Below are 24,823 nucleotides of genomic sequence, written 5' to 3' on the forward strand. Positions count from 1 at the left end.
AGCAGGACTGAAGACAGGGCAATGTGTTTGCAAGTTTCCTTTTGCCTCATTTCCCAGATTGGGAACCTAATGGTCACTGGGTGACCATTTCTTTGAGACTTAGAAGTCATTTGGTCCCGTGCTGCTCTCTGAAACTTTATCTGGCTTTGGGGTGTGTCATTCATCAATTCATTCATTGACTCAGCAAATACTTGTTGACTGACTACTGGACACAGGTCAGCCTTTCCTCTGGATACCACAGTGAAGGGTGACAAGCAAGATAATCAGTCCGGAAAAGGACACATTTGGCATAGCTGTTGGGGGTGGGGTAGAGTGAGGTCAAAATAGAAATGTAAAGGGAGGTCAGAGAAGCAGTGTAGCTGGGAAGGCCTCTTGGAGAAGAGACATCTAAGCTGAGGATAGAAAGATGAGTGGCATGTCAAGAAACCAAGAGGAAGAAAGAGTGCTCCGGACATGGAATAGCAGGTGTAAAGGCCAGGAGCCTAAAAAGCACCTGGTACATTTAAGGAATGGAAAGAAGTACATGGGGCTGGAGTGCAGCATGCAAGGAGCAGAGGAGGAGGGTGGTGATAAAAGATGAGGCTGGAGGATGAGACTAGGACTGGGTCACAAAGCCTTGGAAACCATACTGAGTGGAATGAGTTTTATTTTAAGGACAATGGGGGATCCCTGGGTGGCGCAGCGGTTTAGCGCCTGCCTTCAGCCCAGGGCCCGATCCTGGAAACCCGGGATCGAATCCCACGTCGGGCTCCCGAAGTAGGGAGCCTGCTTCTCCCTCTGCCTGTGTCTCTGCCTCTCTCACTGTGTGTGACTATCATAAATAAATAAAAATTAAAAAAAAAATAAAGACAATGAATGGTTAAGCCACTGACAGGGTCTAAAAAGATGTGTGACTTGTTCAGATTTGTGCTTTAGAAAAAGATTTCTTTTTGGCTTTATGTGGAGTGGTGCTCTTCAATGGTGATGTGATGAGAGCTACAAATGTGAGCCACATATGTATTTTAAAATTTTCTAGGGCAGCCTGGGTGGCTCAGCGGTTTAGCGCCGCCTTTAGCCCAGGGCCTGATCCTGGAGACCCGGGATCGAGTCCCATGTTGGGCTCCCTGCATGGAGCCTGCTTCTCCCTCTGCCTGTGTCTCTGCCTCTCTCTCACTCTCTCTCTCTCTCTCTGTCTCTAATAAATAAATAAAATCTTAAAAAAAATTCTAGTCGCCACATTAAAAATGTAAAAAGAAATAGGTGAAAATTTTAAAATTTAAAAATGCTATTTTAACGTATAGTCAATAGAGAAATCTTAAGATATTTTATTTTTTTCATATTAAGCCTTCGAAATCCCTTGTGTATTTTACACTTACAGCGCATATCAATTTGGACCAGGCACATTTTGAGTGCTCAGTAGGTCCATGTGTTTAGTGGCTACCACATTGGACAGTGTAGATGGAGAGAATGTGTATGAGAGGAGCAAGAATGACAGAGCTGTTGCAGTTGACCTGGAGGAGGATGGTGGTAGAGAGATAGAGACAAAGGGACAGATTTCAGAGAAATGACTGACTTGCAGGCTGCCATACCAGGCCTGGACTTAATATCTCCAGACTCCTTTTAGAAGCATAAACTCCTATTTTGTTTGGGCCATTTAACTTGGGGTTTTCCTTCTACTCACATCTGGACCTAATTTTAAAGAATACATAGCACCTACGTGGAGATGTTCTAAGTGGAGTGGTAGATCTGATGGACCTAAATTAGGGGAGAGGTCTGAGAAAGCTATACATAGATTTGAGAGTTCCCAGTCCATATTTGGTCACTGAAGCTATGGCAACATAAAAGATCTCCAAGGGAAAGGGGTCCAGTGAGAAGAGAAAAGAATCTAGAACAGAACTCAGAGGAACAACAACACTTAGGATGGGCAGAGGAAGAGGAGGAGCCTGCTAAGTAGACTCAGAAGGAACAGCCAGGGAGGTAGGAAGTAATCAAGGAAGTGCTGTGCCATGAAGCTTAGGGAGGAGGGAGTCCCAAGGAGGGTGTGATCAACAGTGGTAAAGGCAACTGTCTCTACCTGCTTCTGTAGGTATGGATGGCACCAGAGTTTGAGTAAACCAGCCCAAGTTCCAACAAAGGCTGGAAAGGCTAGTTTTGTTATCCTCCTGCTCAGTGCACTTAGGTGGGCTCCTGGTTTCTTTAAGAAAAAGTCCTTGCTCCATAGGATATCCTTTAGCCACCTCCAGAGTCGATCCTAGTTTCTGTCCAGACTGTTTCCTTTTCCAGAATGCTGCGCTCCTACAAGGCCTTACCTCCTATCATTCCCTGCCTTAGCTTATAAGCTTCTCTCTGACTGAAAAATCTTCCTTCCTTCCTTCCTTCCTTCCTTCCTTCCTTCCTTCCTTCCTTCCTTCCTTCCTTCCTTCCTTCCTTCTTTCTCTTGTCTTTTTTCCCTTCAAATCCTACCATACTTCAAGACTTACCTCAAATGTCAACTCCTCTGTTCCCTGATTCTTCCAGATAGATTGCCCTCCAACCCTGTGTATCCCATTGGGAATTTGCTCACTCTCAATCACAGCCTCCATTGTAGTCTGGCCTGGAGTCAAGTTGGTTGTGTACATGGGTGTACATGTGTGACTAGGCTGTGAGCTTGGAGGTCTGAGGCTGCATCTGGATACTCATCCCCATCCCTCTTCCAGAGAACTTGCTACAAATGTTTAAGGAATGTTGTGGATTTCATGGAATTTTGTCCCTCATAGCCCCCAAGTAATAGTGATCTCTGTCTTCTTTGTCATATCACTACAAGGATATGGGGGTGAGGGAGACACTGAAATAGAGAGACTCCTGATTTAGAGGGAAATATATAAGGAGCTGAGTTTGAATCCTAGATACTTTAAAGAAATAGTCCCAGTCTGAACTTCCACTGACCCAAGCAGCTTGTATAATCTGAGTGCTCGAGAAGCACCACATTAATAGAAAAGCAAAAGAAAAATTAATGCAATAAAAGCTGGTACTTTGAACACAGCTGACAAATCTCTAGCAAGACTAACCAAGAAAAAAGAGAAGACTCACTTACTAAAATCAGGAATGTAAGAAAGGACATTACTACAGATCTTAAATAAAAAAGATTATAAAGAAATATCTTGAATAACTACATGCTATCAGATTAAGATAATCTGATAGACCTAGATAAAATGGACAAATTCTTAGAAAAGAGACAAACTGAAACTACTTCAAGAAAAAGATAATCTGAATAGACCTAAAAGTAGATATCTTTTTTTTTTAAAGATTTTATTTATTCATGAGAGACAGACAGAAGCAGAGATATAGGCAGAGGGAGAAGCAGGATCCCGGCAGGGAGCCTGATGCAGCACTCAATCCCAGGACCCCGGGATCATGACCTGAGCCAAAGGCAGATGCTCAACCACTGAGCCACCCAGGTGCTATTGATATTTTTAAAACATCCCACAAAGAAAATTTCAAGACTAACAAATGGCTTTAACTGCATTTTATCAAGTGTTTAAAGAATAATATCCATTCTTCTAACTCTTCCAAAAAAATAGTATAGTAGGGAATACTTTCCAAAGGAGTCCAATATTACCTAGATGCCAAAACTAGACAAAGACATCACAAGAAAACTATATATCAATATTGCTTATGGGGGTGCCTGGGTAGCTCAGTCAGTTAAGTGTCTGCCTTTGGCTCAGGTCATGATCCAGGATCCTGGGATCCATTCCCACATCAGGCTCCCTGCTCAGTGAGGAGGTTGCTTCTCCCTCTGCCCCTCCCCCTGGCTCATGCTTTCTCTCTCTCACAAATAAAATATTTTAAAAAATATTGCTTATGATTATAGATGCAAACATCCTCAACAAAATGCTAGTGGAACAAACCTAGCAACATATAAAAAGGATTATATATATCCAAATGGTATTTATTCCAGGAATGCAAGATTGGTTTAATACTTGAAAACCAGTTGTAATGCACCATATTAGTAGAATAAAGGAACAAAACCACATGATCAGCTCAATAGATGCAGAACAAGTATTTGAAGAAGTCCAACACCCTTTCATGACAAAAACATTCAACAAACTAGGAATGAACAGAAGTGAACTTCCTCAACTTGTTTTTTTAAAGATTTTATTTATTCATGAGAGACACAGAGAAGGGGAGACACAGGCAGAGGGACAATCAGGCTCTCCGCAGGGAGCCGGATGCAGGACTCCATTTCAGGACCCTGGAATCACGACCTGAGGACCTGAGCCCAAGACAGACACTAAATCACTGAGCCACCTAGGTGCCCCTGAACTTCCTCAACTTGATAAAGAGCATCTACAAAAACTCCACTTCTAGCATTAAATTTAATGTTGAAAGACTGAAAGCTTTACCCCTAAGATTAGGGGTAAAACAAGAAAAGGATGTCTCTCATCAATTCTATTCAACAGTATGCTGAAGGTTCTAGCAAGGACAATTAGGCAAGAAAACAGAATAAAAGGCACCACAATTAGCCAGGAGGAAGTAAAATTATCTGTTCATATGTGATTTGATCTTGTATAGAGAAAATTCTGAACTATTAGAGATTAATGAATGGGGTCAGCAAGGTTGCAGAAGACAAAATATAATATACAAAAATCAATTATATTTCTATATACTAGCAATGAACAATCTGAATATGAAATAAAGAAAACAATTCAATTTACAATAATATTTTCATTATTTTATTTTATTTTTTTACAATAATATTTTTAAAAGAATGAAATACTTAGGAATATATTTACCAAAAGAAAGATATGTATGCTGAAAGATATGTAGACTGAAAATTATAACACATTATTAGAAGAAATTAAAGAAGACCTAAATAAATGGAAAGAAATCCCATGTTTGTGGATCAGAACATGTTAATATTAGCTTAATTATCTTAATGTTGTTAAGATAACAATAAAAATACAGCTAGCTTTAAAAATTTTTTTAATTTAAATTCAATTTAGTTACTTGTGCTCTCTCCCTTTAAAATAAATAAAATTTTTATAAAAATATAAAAACACGAATTCAAAGGGATATATTCACCCCAATGTTTACAGCAGTATTATTAACTATAGCCAAATTATGGAAGCAGGCCATGTGTCCATCGATAGATGAATGGATAAACAATATATGTTTATACAATGGAATGTTGTTCAGCCATAAGGAGGAGTGAAATCTTGCCATTTGCAATGACATGGAACGAGCTAGAGAGTATAATGCTGAGTGAAATAAGTCAGAGAAGGACAGGTACCATATGATTTCACTCATATGTGGAATTTAAGAAACAAAAAATTGAGCAAAGGGAAAAAAGAGAGACAGACCAAGAAATAGACTCTTCACTATAGAGAATAAACTTGTAACCAGTGGGGAGGTGGGGCAGGCGGATGGGTGAAATAGGTGATGGGGATTAAGGAGCACACTATGATGAGCACTTGGTGATAGATGGAAGTGTTGAACTACTATATTGTACACCTGAAACTAATGTAATACTGTATGCTAACTACATTGGAATTAAAAGAAAATAGAATATGTTAAATGTTAAGAAAAATAAATTCAGTTTAGTTAATATATTGTGTATTATTAGTTTCAGGGGTAGAATTCAGTGATTCATCAGTTGCATATAACACCCAGTGCTCAGCGGGGGCCTGGTGGCTCAGTGGGTTAAGCATCTGCCTTTGCATCAGGTCATGATCCTGGGGTCCTGGGATGGAGCCCTGAGTTGGGCTCTCTGCTCAGTAGGGAGCCTGGCACTTCTTCTTCTCCCTCTGCCTGCCACACTGCCTACTTGTACATTCTTTCTCTGTCAAGTAAAATCTTAAAAAACAAAAAACAACCCAGTACTCATGACATCAAGTGCCCTTCTTAATGCCCATCACCCAATTACCCTATCCCCCCACCCCTCTCCCCTCTAGCAACACTGTTTGTTTCCTACAGTTAAAAATCTCTTGTGGTTTTGTCTCCCTCTCTGTTTTCATCTTATTTTATTTTCCCTTCCCTTCCCCTATGTTCATCTGTTTTGTTTCTTAAATTCCATATATGAGTGAAATCATATGGTATTTGTCTTTCTCCGACTGACTTATTTCACTTATATAATACCCTCTAGTTCCATCCATGTTACAATTGGCAAGATTTCATTCTTTTGATGGCTGAGTAATATTCCATTGTATGCATATACCGTACTTTCTTTATCCATTCATCTGTTGATGGACATCTGGGCTCTTTCCATATTTTGGCTATTGTAGACATTGCTGCTATAAACTTTGGGGTACACGTGCCCCTTCAAATCACTATTTTTATCCTTTGGATAAATACCTAGTAGTGCAATTGCTGGATTGTAGGGTAGTTCTATTTTTAACTTTTTGAGGAAACTCCATACTGTTTTCCAGAGTGGCTGTACCAGTTTGCATTCCCACCAACAGTGTAAGAGGTTTCCCCTTTCTCCACATCCTTGCCACCATCTGTTGTTTCCTGAGTTGTTAATTTTAGCTATTCTGACTGGTGGGAGATTTGGCTCATTGTGGTTCTGATTTGTATTTCGCTGATGCTGAGTGATGTTGAGCATTTTTTTATGTGTCTGTTAGCCATTTGTATGTCTTCTTTGGAGAAATGTCTGTTCATGTCTTCAGCTTGTTTCTTGACTGGATTTTTTTTGTTTTTTCGGGGTGTTGAGTTTGATAAGTTCTTTATAGATTTTGGATAGTAGTCCTTTATCTGATATGTCATTTATGAATATCTTCTCACATTTCATACGTTACTTCTTAGTTTGTTGATTGTTTGCTTTGCTGTGCAAATGGCTAAATGCTTTTTATTCTGATTAAGTCCTAATAGTTCAGTTTTGGTTTTGTTTCCCTTGCCTTTGGAGATATGTCTAGCAAGAAGTTGCTATGGCCAAGGTCAAAGAGGTTGCTGCCTGTGTTCTCTAGGATTTTATGGTTTCCTGTCTCACATTTAGGTCTTTCACCATTTTGAATTTATTTTCCTGTATGGTGTAAAAAAGTGGTCATTTCATTCTTATGCATGGGGCTGTCCAGTTTTCCCAACACTATTTGTTGAAGAGATTGTCTTTTTTACACTGGATATTCTTTTCTGCTTTGTTGAAGATTAGTTGACCATAGAGCTGAAGGTCCATTTCTGGGTTCTCTATTCTGTTCCATTGATCTATGTGTCTGTTTTTGTGGCAGTTCTATACTGCCTTGATGATTACAACCTTGCAATACAGCTTGAAGTCCAGAATTGTGATGTTTCTAGCTTTGTTTCTCTTTCTTTTTTTTTAAGGTTTTATTTATTTATTTGAGAGAGACAGAGATAACAACAGAGATAGTAAGAGGGAGCACAAGTAGGAGGAGAGGGAGAAGCAGGATCCCTACTGAGCAGGGAGCCTGATGTGGGGCTAAATCCCAGGACCCTGGGATCATGACCTGAGCTGAAGGCAGATGCTTAACCGACTGAGTCACCTAGGCTCTTTTCTTTTCAACATTACTTTGGCTATTCAGGATCTTTTCAGGTTCCATACCTTTTTTTTTTCTTTAAGATTTTATTTATTTGAGAGAGAATAAGAATGCACAAATAGAGGGAGGGTCAAAGGGGGAGGGTAAGGGACTCTGCTGAGTATGGAGCCCATCAAAGGGCTTGACCCCAGAACTCTGAGTTTATGATCATGGCCTGAGACACTTAACTGACTGAGCCACCCAGGTGCCCCACAGCTGGCTTTTTTTTGTACAGAAATTGGGAAGCTGGTCCTAAAAGTCATATGGAAACACAAGGGACTCAGATAGACAAAGAATCTTGAAAAAATAGAGCAAATTTGGAGGACTCACACTTCCAGATTTCATAACTTATTAAGCTATAGTAATGATGACAGTGTTGTACTGGCATAAGGATAGACAGATCAATGGAATAGAATTGGCAGTTCAAGAAGAAACTTATATTTATGGTGATCTTTCATAAGAGTGTCAAGACAATTTAGAGGTGAAAGAATAGTTTTTTCAAATAAAGATGTGGGACAATTGGATATTCACAAGCAAAACAATGAAGTTAAGACCCACCTCACACCACACACAAAAATTAACTCAAAAATGTTCATTTAGAAAGAGCTAAAACTCTTGGAAGAAAACAAGTAAACTTTTGTGATCTTGGGCTAGGCAATGATTTCTTGGAATGACATCAAAAGCACAAGGGATAAAAATTTTGACAAGTTGGTCTTCATCAAAATTAAAAACTGTTGGGACGCCTGGGTGGCTCAGCAGTTGAGCGTCTGCCTTCGGCCCAGGGCGTGGTCCTGGAGTCTCAGGACTGAGTCTCGCATTGGGCTCCCTTTGTGGAGCCTGCTTCTCCCTCTGCCTGTGTTTCTGCCCCTTTCTCTCTTTGTGTCTCATGAATAAATAGGTAAAACCTCTAAAAAAATTAAAAACTGTTGGGCTTCAAAGGTCACCATTAAGAAAATGAAAATACAATCCATAGAATGGGAGAAAATGTAAGCCATATCTCTGGTGAGGGCCTAGTATCTAGAGAATATAAAGGACTCTTACAACTCAATAATAAAAAGATGACCTAATTTAAAAATGGAGAAAGGATATGAACAGACATTTCTCCAAAGGAAAGATACACACTGCCAATTACATGAAAAGATGCCCAAGGTCATTAACCACCGAGGAAACACAAATAAAAGCTACAGTCGGGTATAGTTTCATACCTACTAGGATGGCTGTAATATAAAAGACAATAACAGGTGTTGGTGAGATTGTGGAGAAGTTGCAACCCTCATATGCTTAGGAATGTAAAATGATGTAGCTTTTTGGAAAATAGTCTGACTGCTCCTCCAAAGGTTGAGCATAGAGTTATTACAAAACCCAGTAATTCCACACTCGGGTGTATATCCAAGGGAACTGAAGGCATATATCTACACAGAAACTTGTGTATAAATACTTATAGAGGTATTATCCATAACAGCTAAAAAAGTGGAAATAACTCAATGCCCCTCCACTGATGAATGGATGAACAAAATGTGGTATGATTATATGGTGGCATATTAACCAGCCATAAAAAGAAATGAAGTACAGATTCCGTGCTATAACATGGATGAATCTGGAAAACAGTATACTAATTGAACTAAGATAGTCACAGAAGACCATATGTTCTATGACTCAATTTATAGAAAATGTCCACAATAGGCAGATCTATAGAAATGGAAAGTAGGGATCCCTGGGTGGCGCAGTGGTTTAGCGCCTGCCTTTGGCCCAGGGCGCGATCCTGGAGACCCGGGATCGAATCCCACGTCAGGCTCCCGGTGCATGGAGCCTGCTTCTCCCTCTGCCTGTGTCTCTGCCTCTCTCTCTCTCTCTCTCTGTGACTATCATAAAATAAATAAAAATTAAAAAAAAAAATTTAAAAAGAAATGGAAAGTAGATTAGTAGAAACTGGAAGGGAAAATGGATGAGTGACTTTTTTTAAAAAAATTATTTATTTATTCATGAGAGACACAGAGAGAGAGAGGCAGAGACACAGGCAGAAGGAGCAGCAGGCTCCATGCAGGGAGCCCGACACGGGACTCGATCCCCGGACTCCAGGATCACACCCTGAGCCAAAGGTGGCACTAAACCGCTGAGCCACCTGGGCTGCCCAGAGGAGTGACTTTCAATGAGTACAGAGTTTCTTTTTGGAGTGGTGAACATGTTCTAAAGTTAGATAGTGGTGATGGTTGCACAGGTTTGTGAAAGTGAAAAACCAGTGAATCATGCACTTTGGAAAGGTGAGTTTTATGGTATGTGAATTGAACCTGTATCTCAATAAAGAGGCTATATATGTAAAAAACAGAACTAACTTAATACATTACAATGTAAGGTGTACCTCCGTTTCCTAATGAGATTTTTTTTTCATGTTTTTATCAACTGGAATATACTGTGATATGCCTAACAAGGCAAAGTTTTCCTTCGAAATTGTTCTCAGAGAGGAGGGCAAAGTTGTACAGACCTCATTTTTTAGGACCCCACTCACCATCCCCCATCTCACTCTGTGGGACTGAGGGTGAGAGAGCTTAGTGTTTGTTTTTATGACAGTGGGGACAAGGATCTCCCTCATAAATAATCTCGCCTCCCACTCTGGAGGCTCTCCAAGAGTAGACATCTGTGTTTCTGCCTGCCCAGCACCCACTCTCTTGCTTCTTGTAACTTCATGTAGGTTTCCCTTCTGTTAGATATTCCCCTTTTGATCTTAGAAGGTCTCTCAGGCTGCCTTTCACTTCCATGGCCAAAAAGTGGGCCTGAGACCCAATGTGTCCAATGAGATGCCCTTGTTCGGGAATTTGAATTGACAGTTGGGTGACTTAAGGAAAATGCCAGTGATTTGTGCCATTGGGATGCTCTGAGGAAACCATTTCATGGTTCCTGCTCCCTGGAGTCTCGGGTTGGGGGTGATGGTGGCTCTGTTGGCCCTGTTTTTTTCTTCAGGTGTTACCTGCACACAAGAACCTTAGCTTGATCTTTTGGACAAGTACCGACAAATTCCATATTATTGTCTTGGTTCTCCCATGGCAGGGGCAGGGTTCCTCAGGATTGTGCAGATAACAAAGGAGAGGAGGACTCCTGAATTAGGAGGAGTCATGATCTGGAAACCGCTTTGGAACATCTTTTCTTCAGTTCTTTCTTGATGACCACTTGCTTTCATGTTTTAATTGAAGCTCAAACATTCATTGAATCTTAACTATGTCAAGGCACTTTGAGAGGATACACAGCTGAACAGAATGATATCCCAGCTGTGTTGAGTGACGGGAGGGTAGAGAAATGCTCTCCGAATTCTAAGTGGATCAGAGAGAAGGATAAGAAAAGAGGTATTTAAGCTTGGCTACATGTAGAGAAATTTCTCTGACCCACAGGTAAGATATACTTTGTGATAGGGTATTGGAATCAGAAAATCATAGATTTAGGGGCTGACAGACCTTATAGATTATTCAGTCCTACGTTTTCTAGATAAAGAAATCTAGATTCTAAGGAACGAAATTATTTGACTAGGGCCAAATTGGTTCAGGAATTCTCTGACTCCCAGACCAGTGCTCATCTCACTAGTTGTCAGCACATTGTTGACCATGGCTGGTTCCTCCAGTTTTCAGGAGACTTGGGAAGTAGGAAAGGTGAGGTGTGCTAAGTAGTTGCCTAGGGAAGTATATTTTATGAGGCCACTCAAGAAATCAGTGAGGAATTAGGGCAGATTCCACTAGTTCTTATCACATTACTTTCTTCCTTAGGTTCCCCCCCCCCCCCCCGGGGACTTGGCAGAGGGGACTGGCACTAGGGTTTACACTGTACTAAGTGTCAGGGTATATGTATGTAACTACCCTTCTCCATCCTTCTGGAGTCTTTGAAGCAAGTCAACAGCTGAAGGGCTTAGTGAAATGACTTTTGTCAATGCCATCCTCTCTTTCTTCTGGGTGACCCAGTCACCTGGGGTAGAGAGTCTTTGACTGTCTACCTGTAAGGGTCAGGATATCAGCCAACTACCCAGCAGGGAGTATAAGGAGAAAAATCCATCCAAGAGTCAGGCCTGGGTGTTCCCCAGCATGGACTATGATTTACCTCAGCCAGCAACTTGCTCTGAGTGGGAAGGCCCCAGTGTAAATAGCATGTGTTGCCAGTTCTAGTAAAAGAGAAGAGCCCTAATGTGGTTCTTTGGATGGAGGAAGGGATGGAGTGTCTTTTGAACCCATAGTTTTCCGCCGTGTAGTAGTTTCATTCACATTCATGGTTGTTATCACCATGTAGGCTCTGATGGTCCCTTAAGTCCTGACCTCTCCACTGTGGGAATCCCACAGGTCCTACCCTAATCAGCATAATTAATTTAACTAATACTTACAAAGAACTTCCCGTGTTCTAAGAACTATGCTAGGTTCTACAGCCCACATATAAATAAGATGTAACCTCTGCCTGCAAGGAACTACAGACAAACTTAAGCCTTACAAGTTTAATAGAATGTGGTTAGTGATAAACACCTGAGATTTCCAAGGCATTAGCCAGTAAAGAAAACCACAAGCCTCACAGGCAAGGGAACCACATGAACAAAGGTGTGGAATCTGGGTGTGGGGGAAATTCGTAGGCAGTAGCCCACATTACTAGAGCACAAAGAGGGAGCTGGGAAGTGTGGAGAGATAAGGAGGAGGTGGGGGGATGTAGAGGGTGAGATGGGGGAGGGAAGTTATGGGAAAGAGCAGTTTTTGTATTGTTTTGTTTTGTTTTTCTGAGTAGGGAGGAGGGAAGTGCCTGGGAGATTTGCATTTTAGATGGATCAGTTCAGTGTGGGTTGGGGAGGAGATACTGGGATTGCCGGCAGGGAACCAACTAGAAGAGATTGAGTTCCCCATGCAGGGTATTCATAGTGAAGGGGAATGGGGGCTGTAGAAATAACTAAGAGCTGAGTGATGATAGACACATGGTGGGCAAGAGGGTTCGCAGGTTCCTGACTTGGTCCCTGGGTGGATAATGGGGCCACGAACCAAGGTAAGAAACACAGGGAAGGGAAACAAGTCTGGAAAAGAAATGATGATGGCTAACCTTTATTAATCACATTTATGGATGAGGCATCATGCCAAAAGGTTTTTTTTTATGCTGCGTTTTTAATGCATTTTCTCATAACTATGAAATAGATATTATTCTTGATTTATAGATGAGGAAAATGAAATTTTGAGATGATGAATAGCTTGACCAGTTCTGCACAGCTGGTAGAGAGGTGACAAGAGCTTTGAATCCAGACATTCTGGCTCCAGGGCTAGTGCTTCTAATGACCAGACTTTATATGTGTGTATGGGAAGAGTTGGAGAAGCCTGTGGAATACTCACAGTAGAGAGGTCTGAGATTTAGGGGGGCCACCAGGACCGAATTATGGTAAAAAACCATGAACGTGAATAAAAGTAAAGTTGAACAGTGACCAAAGCACAATGCCCTGGAGAACTGTTAGGTTAAAGAAGGAGGCAGAGGGTATGGGGCCCACCGATAAGACAAGAACGAAAGTCCTTTCTGATTTATAAATCTTAAGACATAATTCTGCCATCTGGGCAACAACAGATAACTGGGCAATCATGAATTTGTAGTGGCATCAAATAAAAAGGTCCACCAAGTTAAGCTGACATGTTAATTACTACTGTTACTAACATTGCATGGTAATTAAACAATAAGCATTTCATGTAAATAGCAGTAATTAGTATAGCACACAGTTTCTCAAACTGTATCCTATGGAATAGTAGTTCCCTGAGATGTTAATAAATGTTTGGATAAAAAAAGGCTTTGGGGTGCCTGGGTGGCTCAGTGGGTTAAGCATCTGCCTTGGGTCAGGTCATGATCCCAGAGTTCTGGGATGGAGTCCTGCATTGGACTCCCTGCTCAGCTGGAAGCCTGCTTCTCTCTCTCCCTCTGTCCCTCCCCTTGATTGTGCTCTCATTCACTCTCTCTCAAATAAATGAAATCTTAAAAAAGGGGAGGGAACTTCAGAGCCAGATACGTTTACGAAATGCTGGTATAATTCAGATAGAGAGCCAAACCCCCGGTCTACACTTTTTTTCTTTTCTCTGTTAGAAGGCAGGATAGTGGAATGGCTTAGAGAATAGGTCCTGGGAACAGACAGCCTGGGGCTAAATCCTGCTCCGACAAAAACTGGGTAATCTTGAGCGTGTTACTGAACTTCTCTAAGAGGTAGTTTCCAAATCTGTACAGGAAGATGGTAATACACATTCGCTGCAATTGTTCCAGATTTAAATGCAACAATACATCTAAAACATTTAGACGGGAGCCTGACACAGAGGACTTTATAAATATGAATTATTATCTATAAACCATACTATTAGTAAATCTTCCCAATATCCCAGAGCCGATTTATACGTCGGCAGTATGGCCTTGGAAGGGCCACCACTAGTTCAGTCACTTTTATGCACACTTGAAGAAAGTATGCATCTTATGGGTGAGCACTGGCCTGTACCAGGGCACACAACTTAGCAAGTAGTGTGCAGGCTTTATTTTAGCCCCTGGTTGCTCTTTGGGCTGGATGTCATTGTATAGTGAACAACCTGCACAACCATACATGGCAGTTCTGACCTTCAGGCCATAGAAGGGGCTGGAAGCTAATGACCACTGGAGAAAGAGGGTACGACTTCTCTTCCCAGTAGTCCATGAAATCAGCTCTCCACAAGCCTTGAGGTGATAGAGCGACCTCCTTCCTGCCCTCCGTCTCTGCCCACAAGTGCCCCACCCCCCATTCATCCACACTGTGGCTGACATCACAATACCCTAAGTGTGAAGGGATACATCAGGCCTTGCCTATTTCTCTGAAATGCCCGCTGAGGCTGGGAAAGGACAGAGCTGTGGAAAGCTGAAGTAGGAGGGCATGATTTTCCAGGCTTCCCCTGACACATAATGAATATTAAATTATGGGTACCACCGCCAGGGCAAGTCCGACTTCCTGACCAAGGTTTGGGCCAGTAAGGGGAAACCGATGAGAAGGGGAGCTTCTTAATCCTCACTGTTGTGGCCCAATTGCATGGCTCCCTATAAAGATTCTCACCACCCCTTTAGGTAGACACTTCACTTCCTTTGTGAAACCGAAGGGAAGAAAAAAAGGCAGACATTTCCTGTTCTCTGGAGGTGGGTGGGGTAGAGTGGAGGCCGGCACTCGCCTGCGTGCACAGGCATCACACACACTCCCACAGAGAGCCTCCTGGGCCACCGCGGGGGCCGCTGCCTCCAAGCACCACTTTTCAGCCTCGAACCCAGGACCAGGCCTGCCCTCTCTGTGCTTTGGTTCTCTCCTCGGTAAGGTGAGGACTACGGACGGGCTGAGCTTTCAGGCTCCCCACAGCTCTGCCCGACTCTGGTTCGCACCTCTCCGGGGTTCCAGGCACTCCCCCTCCGGTCTTGACCGGCCAGAAAGGGCTCTCTGCCGCCTCTACCCCAGGACCCTGCGTGCCAACGACCAACCTCCCCTCTCCCAACTGTGCCTTGGGTCTGCCTCCATCTTGCTCCTGGTGATAAATAGCAGCGGGGGCTCCAGCTGGGGGTTGAGGTCCTGTGGCCTTGAGACTCGGAACAAAGGCAGAGCTGCGTGGGGAAGGGACTTCTCCCGAACGTAAGGGGAGGGGAGCCCTGGGGCTGTTTGTGCCTTTACCTCTCCGCAGCGGGCCGGGCCGTTCCTTCCTACGGATCTGGGGGGAGGGAGGGGGTCCTGTCTTTTCCTCTGAGGCTGATGACTTCACCTCCCTCCCCTCCCTCCTCCTCAGGTTAGGATCTCTACCCCTTCCCCATCTGTCCCCTGGGTCCTTAACCTCCATCCCTCTCTCTCCGTTTATTCTTCTAGGGATTGGGGTCTTTAACCCCCTCCCTCTCTTGAAGCCTCGCCTCTTTATTCCTTTTTAGGCCTGGCCTCCTAGCCCGAGGTGGCGGGGTCTGCATTCTTCGTCTCCTTTCTCTCCTTAAGGCCACAGCTCCCTCCCCCCACCCTTTTCAGCTCCCCCCTCCCTCCGCCCCGAGGCATTGTGGGAGGAAACAAGATGTGGGGCGAGAGCGGCGCGGGGAGAAGCCCGCAGTGCGGGGCCGGGCGGGCGCAGCCAATGGGGAGCGCGGACGGCAGCGCGCGCGGCGGGGGGGCGGGGGCGGGGCGCTATTTCAGGGGGGGCCGCGCGTCGGCCGTGCTCAGCGGCAGAGCGGAGCGGAGCTGCGAGGCGCCAGCGAGGAGCAGGCGGGCGGGCCGGCGGGCGCGAGGCGGAGCGCGGGCGGCCGGGGAAGCTCGAAGGGCGGACGGCAGCGGCAAGCCATCGGCCCGGGGCTGCGGGAGCCGGAGACCGCGGCGGCGGCGGCTGCTGCTGCAGGAGAAGCCGAGGGGACACCGCCCCTGCCCGCGCCCTGCCTCAGGCCATCGCTGCTCCCCCGGGGCCCCGCGCGGACTAGTCTCCGTGAAGGTGAGCGGTGGGTGGGGGCGTCCCCGGGGCGGCGGCCCGCGCCGATCGCGTGCGGCGCCACGCGCGGGGCCCAGCCCCGGGGCCCGGAGCGGGGCTGGCTTCTGAGTGACGCCCCTCGGGGCCCCTCCTTCCTGGGGCTGCGCCACCCTGTGCCCTCGCGACCCCCGGGCGCGGCCGGAGGCCCCGGGCTGCGGAGGTGCGGCTCCCCGCCCCCTCCCGCCCCGGGAGTCTCCTTGCGCTGCGTGGAGGCCTCCTCTGGTGTTTGGGGCCGAGGGAGAGGGGGTGGAGAGGGCTCGGGCGTGACGCGGCGCCTCCTGCCGCCGCCACCCTCTGGGGCGTCCTTCCTGCAGCGAGGACGCCCAGTCACTCCGGCGCTGCTCCAGGCCAGGCGGGGGAGGGCGGCTGACCGGCCGGAGCGGAGGTGGGGGGAGGATGCTTTCTCATGCCCCCAGGTGCCGTTCTTTGGGGGCCGCAGCTCTCTCTGGAGGTTGGCATGGTGGAGGGATAAGCCCCCTTGGAGATCTCAAGGGAGGAAATACCAGCGTTTGTGTGTGTATTGGGGGCTGGGGAGGATGGTCCAGGTCTCTGAGGCTTGGCCTTTTCTGTCCCCAAATCCGGGATCAGGGAAGGAAGGGGAACTGTCCTGGAGTGCCCTCTTGGCTTTTCCAAGGAGCCCCTGCCTTTTAATTGAGGCAGCTGGCCTGGGGCCCTCTGGTCATCCTTCTCTTTGGAGGCCCAGGTCCTTTTTTTTCTCAGGAGGGAGGGGGTAGACCGGGCACCTGCCTATCTCTTTCTCGCTGGCACCTTGGACAGGGCAAGATTGGGGCTAGGCCTCACTTCTCGGACGCCTGGGGGGCCTGGGGTAAAGAATCGTAGCATTGTAGTCACAAGACCAGCGTTATGTAACCGCAGGCGCTCTCCTAGTAGAGAGTAAGGTGGCTTTTAATTACTGTGACAAAGTTGTTCCCTTGGACTTCGGGGATAAGGCAATGGAGCAGGTGAGCTTGCTGGGAAAACCGATGCCAATTTCAGCTTTAACTTCACTCTCTAACCAGGCCCCACCCCCACCCTTGCGTTTGTAAACAGTGCCCCCTTCTGAGTGGTAACCTGGAATAGGCCACCAGGTGACACTAGTTTTCGTCAAATATAGAGTTTTATAATCAGAACATTGCTTGCTGATTATATATCTGCTCAAACTCATTGAAGTTGCCTCATTTATCTTACTTCAACTTGACATTGATTCTTAAAATGAAGATGTTGCTTTGCCCAAGGTCATGTAGCTAGTGAGGCCTTGAACAACAAGGTTCTCCTGACCTTTCTTCAGCACCAGGTGGTGCTCACATACTCCTTGAAGCCCTGACTTTTCCTTTCAGGGTTGTGAGGTCAGAGGATGCTGAAATAGAACCAGCCCTGCTTAGTTTGAGGTGCCTTGGGTGTGGTCAAGGGCTGTGTGGCTAGCAGCTGGCACGTATGCTTTCTTTGCATCTGGTGCAGGCTAAAGGAGTAATCATGAGTTCTGCTTTCCTTTTCGGTTCACTCAGCCCACAGGCTAGTGTGGACTCAAGAGATCAGAGTGGCCTGGGATGATACCGGGAATCTCTCCTTAAGCAGGCAGGCCTTCGTGCAGCCTTAATATCAGACAGGACTGGAATGATGACATCTGCCCCCTGGGCTGGGTGACAGAGTCTTTGGGGGGGGGGGGAGTGTGTGGGGGATCTGTGTGATGGGACTGTGATCAAGGACAGAGGATTGGTTTTTGTAGCTCGTCTTCTCTGTTCTTGCAAAGCACTTGGAAGCTATAGAGTGCTCAGCAGGTTCTGACCAGCCTTCTTGGGATTCCTGTCATCCCAGGTATGGATGGACCATGCAAGATCTTCCCCAGAATTCTATTTACTGTAGGATGAATGCCGTGGCTTAGATAGCTGGGATATGAAACAGGGCTCTTAAAATAGTAATTCCTCACCTTTTGTTATCTCTGTCACCATTGGACATTGATAACCTTTTTCTGTGCAAGGCCAGATAGTAAATATTTTAGGCTTTATGGGCCATGCATTCTCTTGCAACTACTCAACTCTGCCATTGTAGCCTGTTCCTATAAAACTTTATTTTGCAGAAACAGGTGGAGGGCTGAATCTGGCCAGCAGACTCCAGCGCAGACTGTCCTTGTTTGCAGATGTTCTCATATAACCTTAATTAATCTTATAACAAACAACCCCTGATAGAGAGCTAGCCTTGTTGCTAAAATGGAAGTAATGAATGCAGTAAGGCTGAGTGTCTTGTCCAAGACTGCGAGAGTTCATAGTCAGGACCAGAAGTCAGGCCTCCTGATTCCTAGTCCATCTTCTTTCCACTGTGATACCAATGATGCAATAATGGTCATTAAATCAAGGGCTTATTGTCTTCAGGTGTTAATGTCACCTGCTTTGCCCTCAGTAGGGCAAAGTCTCCATTTTAAGATGATGGTATAAAAGCACAAAGGTTAAGTAACTTGCCCAAAGGCACAACTAGTAGGTGATGTATTGTAATATTTTGGCAATTGGTGCTATTCAAAATATCAGAAATAGATAAATTTAGAGTTGGAAAAACCTCATAAATGATAAAAGAAAGTTGATGGCTCTTTATGTCTTTTTTCCCCCATCCATCTTGTATTTCCCAGATTTGGGGACCAGGTCTCAGCTAAAAGCTTAAAACCTCCCCCTTCTAATAATGCCTCATGTCTGTGTTTCCTACTGCCCTCACGTTCTGTTTTCAGCTCTCCCACTGAGGCTCCACACTCAGCTGTTAATGTTCATTTCTTAGAGCACTGGGGGTGTCAGCTTCACCTCTCTGCTTCTTCTGCAGTGTCACGATGTCTGACCGGAAGGCAGTGATCAAGAACGCAGACATGTCTGAGGACATGCAACAGGATGCCGTTGACTGCGCCACGCAGGCTATGGAGAAGTACAACATAGAGAAGGACATTGCTGCTTATATCAAGAAGGTGCACCAAGAGAGCTGTGGCTTTTGGTCAGGGGTGGGGATGGGCATCTGAGCTGTGCCCTCAGGGAGGCCTAAACTGGGAATTTAGGAAAGCGGGTATATCCCATGCAAACAAAAGCCAGGAGCTTGCAAAGCAGACAAATTAGGGAGTGATTCTTGCCAAAGCATTCATCTTAGTAGTTCTTATTAGGAACTCAGTTCAGGTGTGCTTGTATGTATATATGTTTACAGATAATTATGTGACTCTAAGGCATTGGGGAGAGAAGTTTAGGAACAAATATAACTGGCTCAATTCAGAGCTATTCAAAATGTAGATCAGGGATATTTGAACAGATAATATAAGATTATATACAAACTTTTCAGGGAACTGCATCATTTAAAGTGGGATATCCCCATTATAACCCTTATCATGCAGGAGGTTTCCTTTTCTTTCTCTTAAAAAAAAAAAAAAAAGACTCTTGCATCATCTCCTCCCAACCTTCTTAAGAAAAGGGTAGGCTGGAATATATAATTTGCTTAAAATGGATGAGCAATATTGGGGTAATAGGTTTAATCCCTGAAAAATTCCTGAGTGAATGGGTGAATGAATATGGTTTACACAGTGAGGAAGCAGCTGAGCTAGAAATGGGAAGTGGTACCCAGGGCCTCTGATTCCCAGTCAAAATTCATGTCTACTAGTGGCATAATTCCAGTCTTTGATGTTTTTAGCTCTATCCCAAAGGGAGGCCTAAATGTTAGTGGTATTATGGTCCATAGAGGTGGTAGGGCATCCTTAAGTTTTACAGACTTCTGTTTTCCTACTTAGGCAGGGTGGGATGAGAAAAGGAAACTCTGGAGTCCTGAGAGACTTTCTGAATAAGGAGCCAGTGGGTGCAGAGCCCGTAAGGATGCTGGGGGTGCCGGCTCCTTCCTAATTGATGGCCTTATCTGTCCTGTACACGGAGAGTATTTGGAATCATGGACTCTCCGAAGAATCTTTAGATTGTATCTGGTCAAGCTTCTTTGTTTTGCTGATGGGGAAAATGAGACCCAGGGAAGTGACTGTGGCCCTTCTATATTTTACAGAATCTTGAGAGGCAACATTAAGGCTGGATTTGGTGACCCATCCCCTTTCCACTGCTCCCTAATACTTCTTGGAGTTCCTTGGTGTAGGGTCTGTGAGGAGACCAAACAAGTTGTATGTTGAGCACCTGGGGGACAGTCCCAGGGTTGGCAGCTTTGCTGGGTCCATTGTGGAGGGCTGTTGCATGGCAGGGTGCATCTGCTGAGCCATCTGTTTCCTGCTGCATCCATGGAGTGACAGGGAACTGCCTGTCTGATTAAGTCACAAGGATTTCCTAGGTTGCTTTGATGCTGAACTTGTGCTCCTGAGAGAAGTGAGGGAATTACCCTGATCTCATGGCTGATGTCCTTGTTCTGCTTCTTACAGCCCACACAGTGCCTGGCACACAGGAGTGCCTTTAATGTTGACTTACAAAGAACTGTTTCCTGGTACTCCTGACATTTGGCTCCAGTGTCTTGGCTTTGGCATTTGAAAATGCGGGTTTAGTAATGTGGGAGGCAGCAGGTGGCAAGTCAGGGAGGCTTGATCCTCCTCTGCTTTCCTCATGCTGTGTGACTCTGGAGTGGTCTCTTCTGCCCCTGGCTTCCCCAACTCTTTTGCTAAAGAATCACAGGGTAGGCTGTGGAGTCAGGATAGCTAGGAGGAGGAGGAAGAGAGATGATCAGGGTGTAAAGTGGCAGAGAGAAATAATGGAGCCTTTGCAGTGTTCATTATTAATGAAGGAAGGAGTGTCCTAGCCAGCCTTAACCTGAGCTCCTGAGGTTTGGGGAGCTGAGGCCATGGGCTAGAGGGGGAGGGGGAGTAATAACTAAATTAATCAGATTCCTATTCTGATTTCTCATCTTCCAGCTGTCCTAATCACCTTTCTTCTCTCCCTTTTGTTCTTGTTTTAGGAATTTGACAAGAAATACAACCCTACCTGGCATTGTATCGTGGGCCGAAATTTTGGCAGCTATGTTACACATGAGACAAAGCACTTCATCTATTTTTACTTGGGTCAAGTTGCAATCCTCCTCTTCAAGTCAGGCTAGGTGGCCACAGTGAAGGTGTCAGTGGCGGCGGCAGCGATGGCAGGCGGCGTTGCTGGGACTGTTTTGCACTGGGGCCAGCATCAGGATGTCCTCTCCAATGGCTGTGCTACTGCATGGACTGTATACTCGATTTCATGTGTATGTCGCAGTAAACAAAACCAAACTTCTTTCTGTTTAGTTGCCTGGGGAAGAAGGCTGCTTTATGTTTATTTTTCAAGACTTTAAAATTTTTTTCTTTGGTTGTATTGCACTAGGAAATCTCTCCCATCCCTCCCTCTTCTCTTTCTCTCCCTACATATAATAAAAAGCCCTCAACGAAGCCTGAAAGACGGGAGGGCTAGGGGAGAGAAATCAGTTTCTGGAGGCGGAACTCAAACTGTGCAGCTGCCTCCTCCTGGTGGTGGGTGCTGCTTTGGGAGGTCCAGGGAGGCTCCAGGGGACAGCATAAGGGTTGGCAAGGAGAGAGGGATAGGAAGGAGGGTGGGGGATTGATCTAGTACCAGGGAGAATATTCCACTGAACTGTGATTCCACGGCTTGGGGCAGAGGGTAGGGTGGGGTGGGGGGTGGATTCTTTAAGGGGCCCTGAGACGTGTTTGTCTGTGGTGTGTGGGAGTGGGGAGCAGACTTGTCTTGCTGTCTTTGTCAGAAGAGTTTCTAAGTAAGGGCTGTGTCTTTGTGGATTACCTTCTTTTATTCTTCCTGCCAGAGCTCATGCTAGGAGGATGTTGGGGGTAGGATTAGCTTGATTTTTCTCTATTCATTCTTCTCTCCTTCTGTCTGCTCCCTGCTTAGCCCTCGGTTTTCTCATTCCTCTGGAGTTCTCTTAAAGCAGCCCCTGTTAGTTGGCTGGCAAGGGAATTTCTGGTGACTGTAGTTCCTTAGTTAAGTCTTAGCAATCAAACCAAATCAATGTCTCCCTTGATTCTCCTCTGTATATCTGTGTGTATGTATGTGTGTGTCTTGGTTTGGGGTAGAGGGGAGGGAGGGGCAGGACAGTGTGGAATCTCTAGGGTGTATGCATAGGTAGCCTACACGGTTAGTTCTAATTGGGCCTTTATGTTAAAAACCTCTGGGGGTGTCTGCTTTGGGGGTGAAGACTGGTCAAGCCCCTTAGGCCATCTGGCCCAGATACTACTTGGCCTATGGCTGTCTGCTTCCCAGAAGGCTTTAGGAGAATAGCCCATGAGGAGATGACCATGATGCCATCTGCTCTGGAACTGATTCTCAGTGACTTTGGGGTGACTTTGTGGGGGAAAGTGACTTTGTGGGTGGTTGCAGCCTCTTGTGGGAGGTGGGGATGGAAGTGATAGAGGGCTGCAAGGACCTTTGGGGGAACTTCAGAAGGGATTAGTCTTACAGTGGTGGAGCCCAGGTATCAGGAGATGGAGCAGGGCCCCTAGTGGGAGGAGATTCCAAGGAGAGTGCAGGGGGAAATCTTGTCTGTTGGTCAAACAGGGATGGGGGGGGGGGCGGGGGAGTCATTGCCGACTGAGCTGCTGATTCTTGTAAATCGCATTTAAAACTCATCTGTAGGGTTGGCACTCTGGGAGGGGGGTGGTTGGGATCCAGCTCATTCATTCTTTTCTTTTTTTCCCCTGAGTCCATCCTTGGGGCCTGGGGAGGCAGGAAAATGCCCCCTCCCCAAGCCTTTAGTGTGTGCTGAGCTTTCTCTTTGATGCTGACAGGGGAGGGTGGGTACTGGGATGGTGAATGAGTTCCCTATATCAAACCCTTCAGTGGGCACAAGATTGAGTGCTTGGTTTTAGGTTTTATTTTTTTATGAATGTCCAAATCTGTGTTTCCCCCTGCCTTCCCAGACTTGTGTGGCCAGTTGGAAATGTCTGGTTTGTGTTCATCTCTCCCTCGTTTCTGGAGCAGGGGCTCAGACCCCACCACATCTCCTATGCTCTGCATCCATGCCTCTTTTGGACATTAAAGGTCGAATGATGCACTTCTGAGCTGTTTGGGTTTTTTGGGGGAAGGGGGAACAAAAGGATTGCTCTGGTGGCAGTTGGGCCACACATGGGTGGGGGTAGAGTGCATCAAAGGTGAAGTAGAATGAGGGCTGAAGAGTTAAGACCAGACAAAGAGACTGATTGGCCTGAATCAGATCTTAGTTGTAGGGTCTAGTCTAAGGCCCTTTAATTGGAAGGAAAATTAACCAGTAGTACTTACCTACAAGGCTTTCTAGGTCCCTTAATAGAGATGGCCAGGTGAGCCATATTTTGGGTCTTTGGTACAGATGTTGCCTTCCCAGTTTCCAGCCCCAGGTCCAGATGGCAGTTTTCCAGCTGCTGCTTAGACCTGAAGGAGCTTAGCTTCTTAGAACCTTTGGCCAAGGAGTTCATAGCCTTCTTACTCCTCCTGTGCTTTCCTGAGACCTGCACACTATATCTGGTAAGTTCTGCTCTAGCTACTTAGAAGTGGAAAAGTGGGGGATTTCTAGAAAGGGGGGAAACAATCTTGGTGGAACACAGGGATTCTCCGACTCCTAGGTTATCCTGGTTGTCCTGCTCTAGGGCTCCTCCCCCCACACACCTAAGGAGATGGGCAGTACTTTTGAGAGTATCTGCCCACCCCTGGTACCAAGCAGTTGTCACAATCGTTGTGGGAGTATCGGAGAGCAGGGGTGCTTTGTACTCCTTTCCATTGCCACTTACTCAAAAACATTTACTGGATTTTTATGTACTTGAGCCTAGGATGCTGTCACAGCAAGACAAGTTCTGAGCTTCCATAGCACATATATCCTAATCAGGTGGTAGAGCAGGCCTACACATAATATGCTCTTTCCTATAGTGATAAATGTACAGTCAAGGAGATAAACTGGGTAATGAGCTATTCAATGTTGGAGGTAGGTACAATGAATTCCTTCAGGTACAAAGTTGGTAGCCTGGATCTTGGAGAAGGTTTTACCTCTGGGGCAGTGGCTCTAGGGACTCTAGACCCCCAATTTCTGTTCCTACCTTCGCTAGTATGAAAAATTGGACAGAGCTAGAGCATTGAGGGATGAGTGAGGCCACTGTCCACATTTTGTCTCTGATGGCACTGATGTCTCTAGTGCCCAAACTCCTCTTCTGCCCTGGTGAGAGAGGCTGTCCAACTGGTGTCTGTGGACACATACCTTCACAGGTAGGTACACTGCACATCTGGAAGGCTAATCTTTTTTTTTTTTTTTTTAAGATGTATTCATGAAAGAGTGAGAGACAGAGGCAGACACATAGGCAGAGGGAAAAGCAGGCTCCATGCAGGGAGCCTGATGTGGGACTCGATCCCGGATCCTGAGATCGCAGGATCACGACCTGAACCAAAGACAGGCGCTCAACCGCTGAGCCACCCAGCCGTCCCTGGAAGGCTAATCTTGCAAGGCTTTGTGGGGAGGATGGTTTCTAGAAGGGGCTATGGATGGCAGATGGACATCATAGTACAGAAGAACACAGCCACTGTCAGAATGGGCCAAACAGTGGGATTTTCCATATCCTACCTCTCTTTTATCCTGTTCAGTCTTCTGGGGCCTTTGGCTGAACATAACCAAAAGGCAGATGGCAAGGCTGACCCAGGGATGCAATCTATAGGGAACAGGAAAGAAGAGTGGAGAATAAGTCCAAATGGGGGGCAGACTGAACCAGCATGGTAGTTGTCTCTGTTGCCATGGATGTGTCTGTGTGTCTCCAGAATTCTAGTGTCCACTAGCCTAGACCTAAAGTGTGGCTGTCCCCCAGACTGTCCTCTCATTTCTTAATGTCTATACTCAGACATCCTGTTATCTATCAGAGAGGCCTACTGACATCCTGTATGAAGCAGCACCTCCCTACTACTGCTACTA

At 45.7% G+C, this 24,823-nt stretch overlaps 1 protein-coding gene, 1 long non-coding RNA gene and 1 other non-coding gene across 14 annotated transcripts in view; 2 read left to right on the forward strand and 1 right to left on the reverse strand.

The window, feature by feature from the left end:
* The window catches only part of LOC102155836, a 47,415-nt gene extending 33,181 nt beyond the window's left edge, over positions 1 to 14,234 (reverse strand). For 4 of the 6 annotated variants that reach the window (XR_005364581.1, XR_005364582.1, XR_005364584.1 and 1 more), the window contains exon 1: positions 14,070 to 14,227. This is a non-coding gene — a long non-coding RNA (uncharacterized LOC102155836). Of the gene's footprint in view, positions 1 to 14,069 lie in introns of all 6 variants that reach the window. The other 2 variants (XR_005364580.1, XR_005364579.1) reach the window with 2 other exon arrangements.
* Positions 1,892 to 22,958, forward strand: DYNLL2 (dynein light chain LC8-type 2). 7 transcript variants are annotated; one of them, XM_038547857.1, is made up of 3 exons: positions 1,892 to 1,956; positions 18,767 to 18,905; positions 20,861 to 22,958. In XM_038547857.1, exons 2-3 carry the CDS (start codon positions 18,774 to 18,776, stop codon positions 20,996 to 20,998), a joined length of 270 nt encoding a protein of 89 aa, XP_038403785.1. In that variant the 5' UTR covers positions 1,892 to 1,956; positions 18,767 to 18,773; the 3' UTR covers positions 20,999 to 22,958. The 7 variants fall into 7 exon arrangements, with proteins under 7 accessions (XP_038403785.1, XP_038403786.1, XP_038403780.1 ...); XM_038547858.1 differs by lacking the exon at positions 1,892 to 1,956 and adding an exon at positions 14,324 to 14,442; XM_038547852.1 differs by lacking the exon at positions 1,892 to 1,956 and adding an exon at positions 14,450 to 14,546.
* On the forward strand, positions 14,792 to 14,851 carry MIR1844 (microRNA mir-1844). Its single transcript, NR_049390.1, has one exon. It is a non-coding gene; the product is annotated as a microRNA mir-1844 (primary transcript).
* Positions 22,959 to 24,823: the final 1,865 nt, after the last annotated feature.

The sequence above is a fragment of the Canis lupus genome, chromosome 9 (genome assembly GCF_011100685.1).
Source record: "Canis lupus familiaris isolate Mischka breed German Shepherd chromosome 9, alternate assembly UU_Cfam_GSD_1.0, whole genome shotgun sequence".
NCBI lineage: Eukaryota > Metazoa > Chordata > Mammalia > Carnivora > Canidae > Canis > Canis lupus.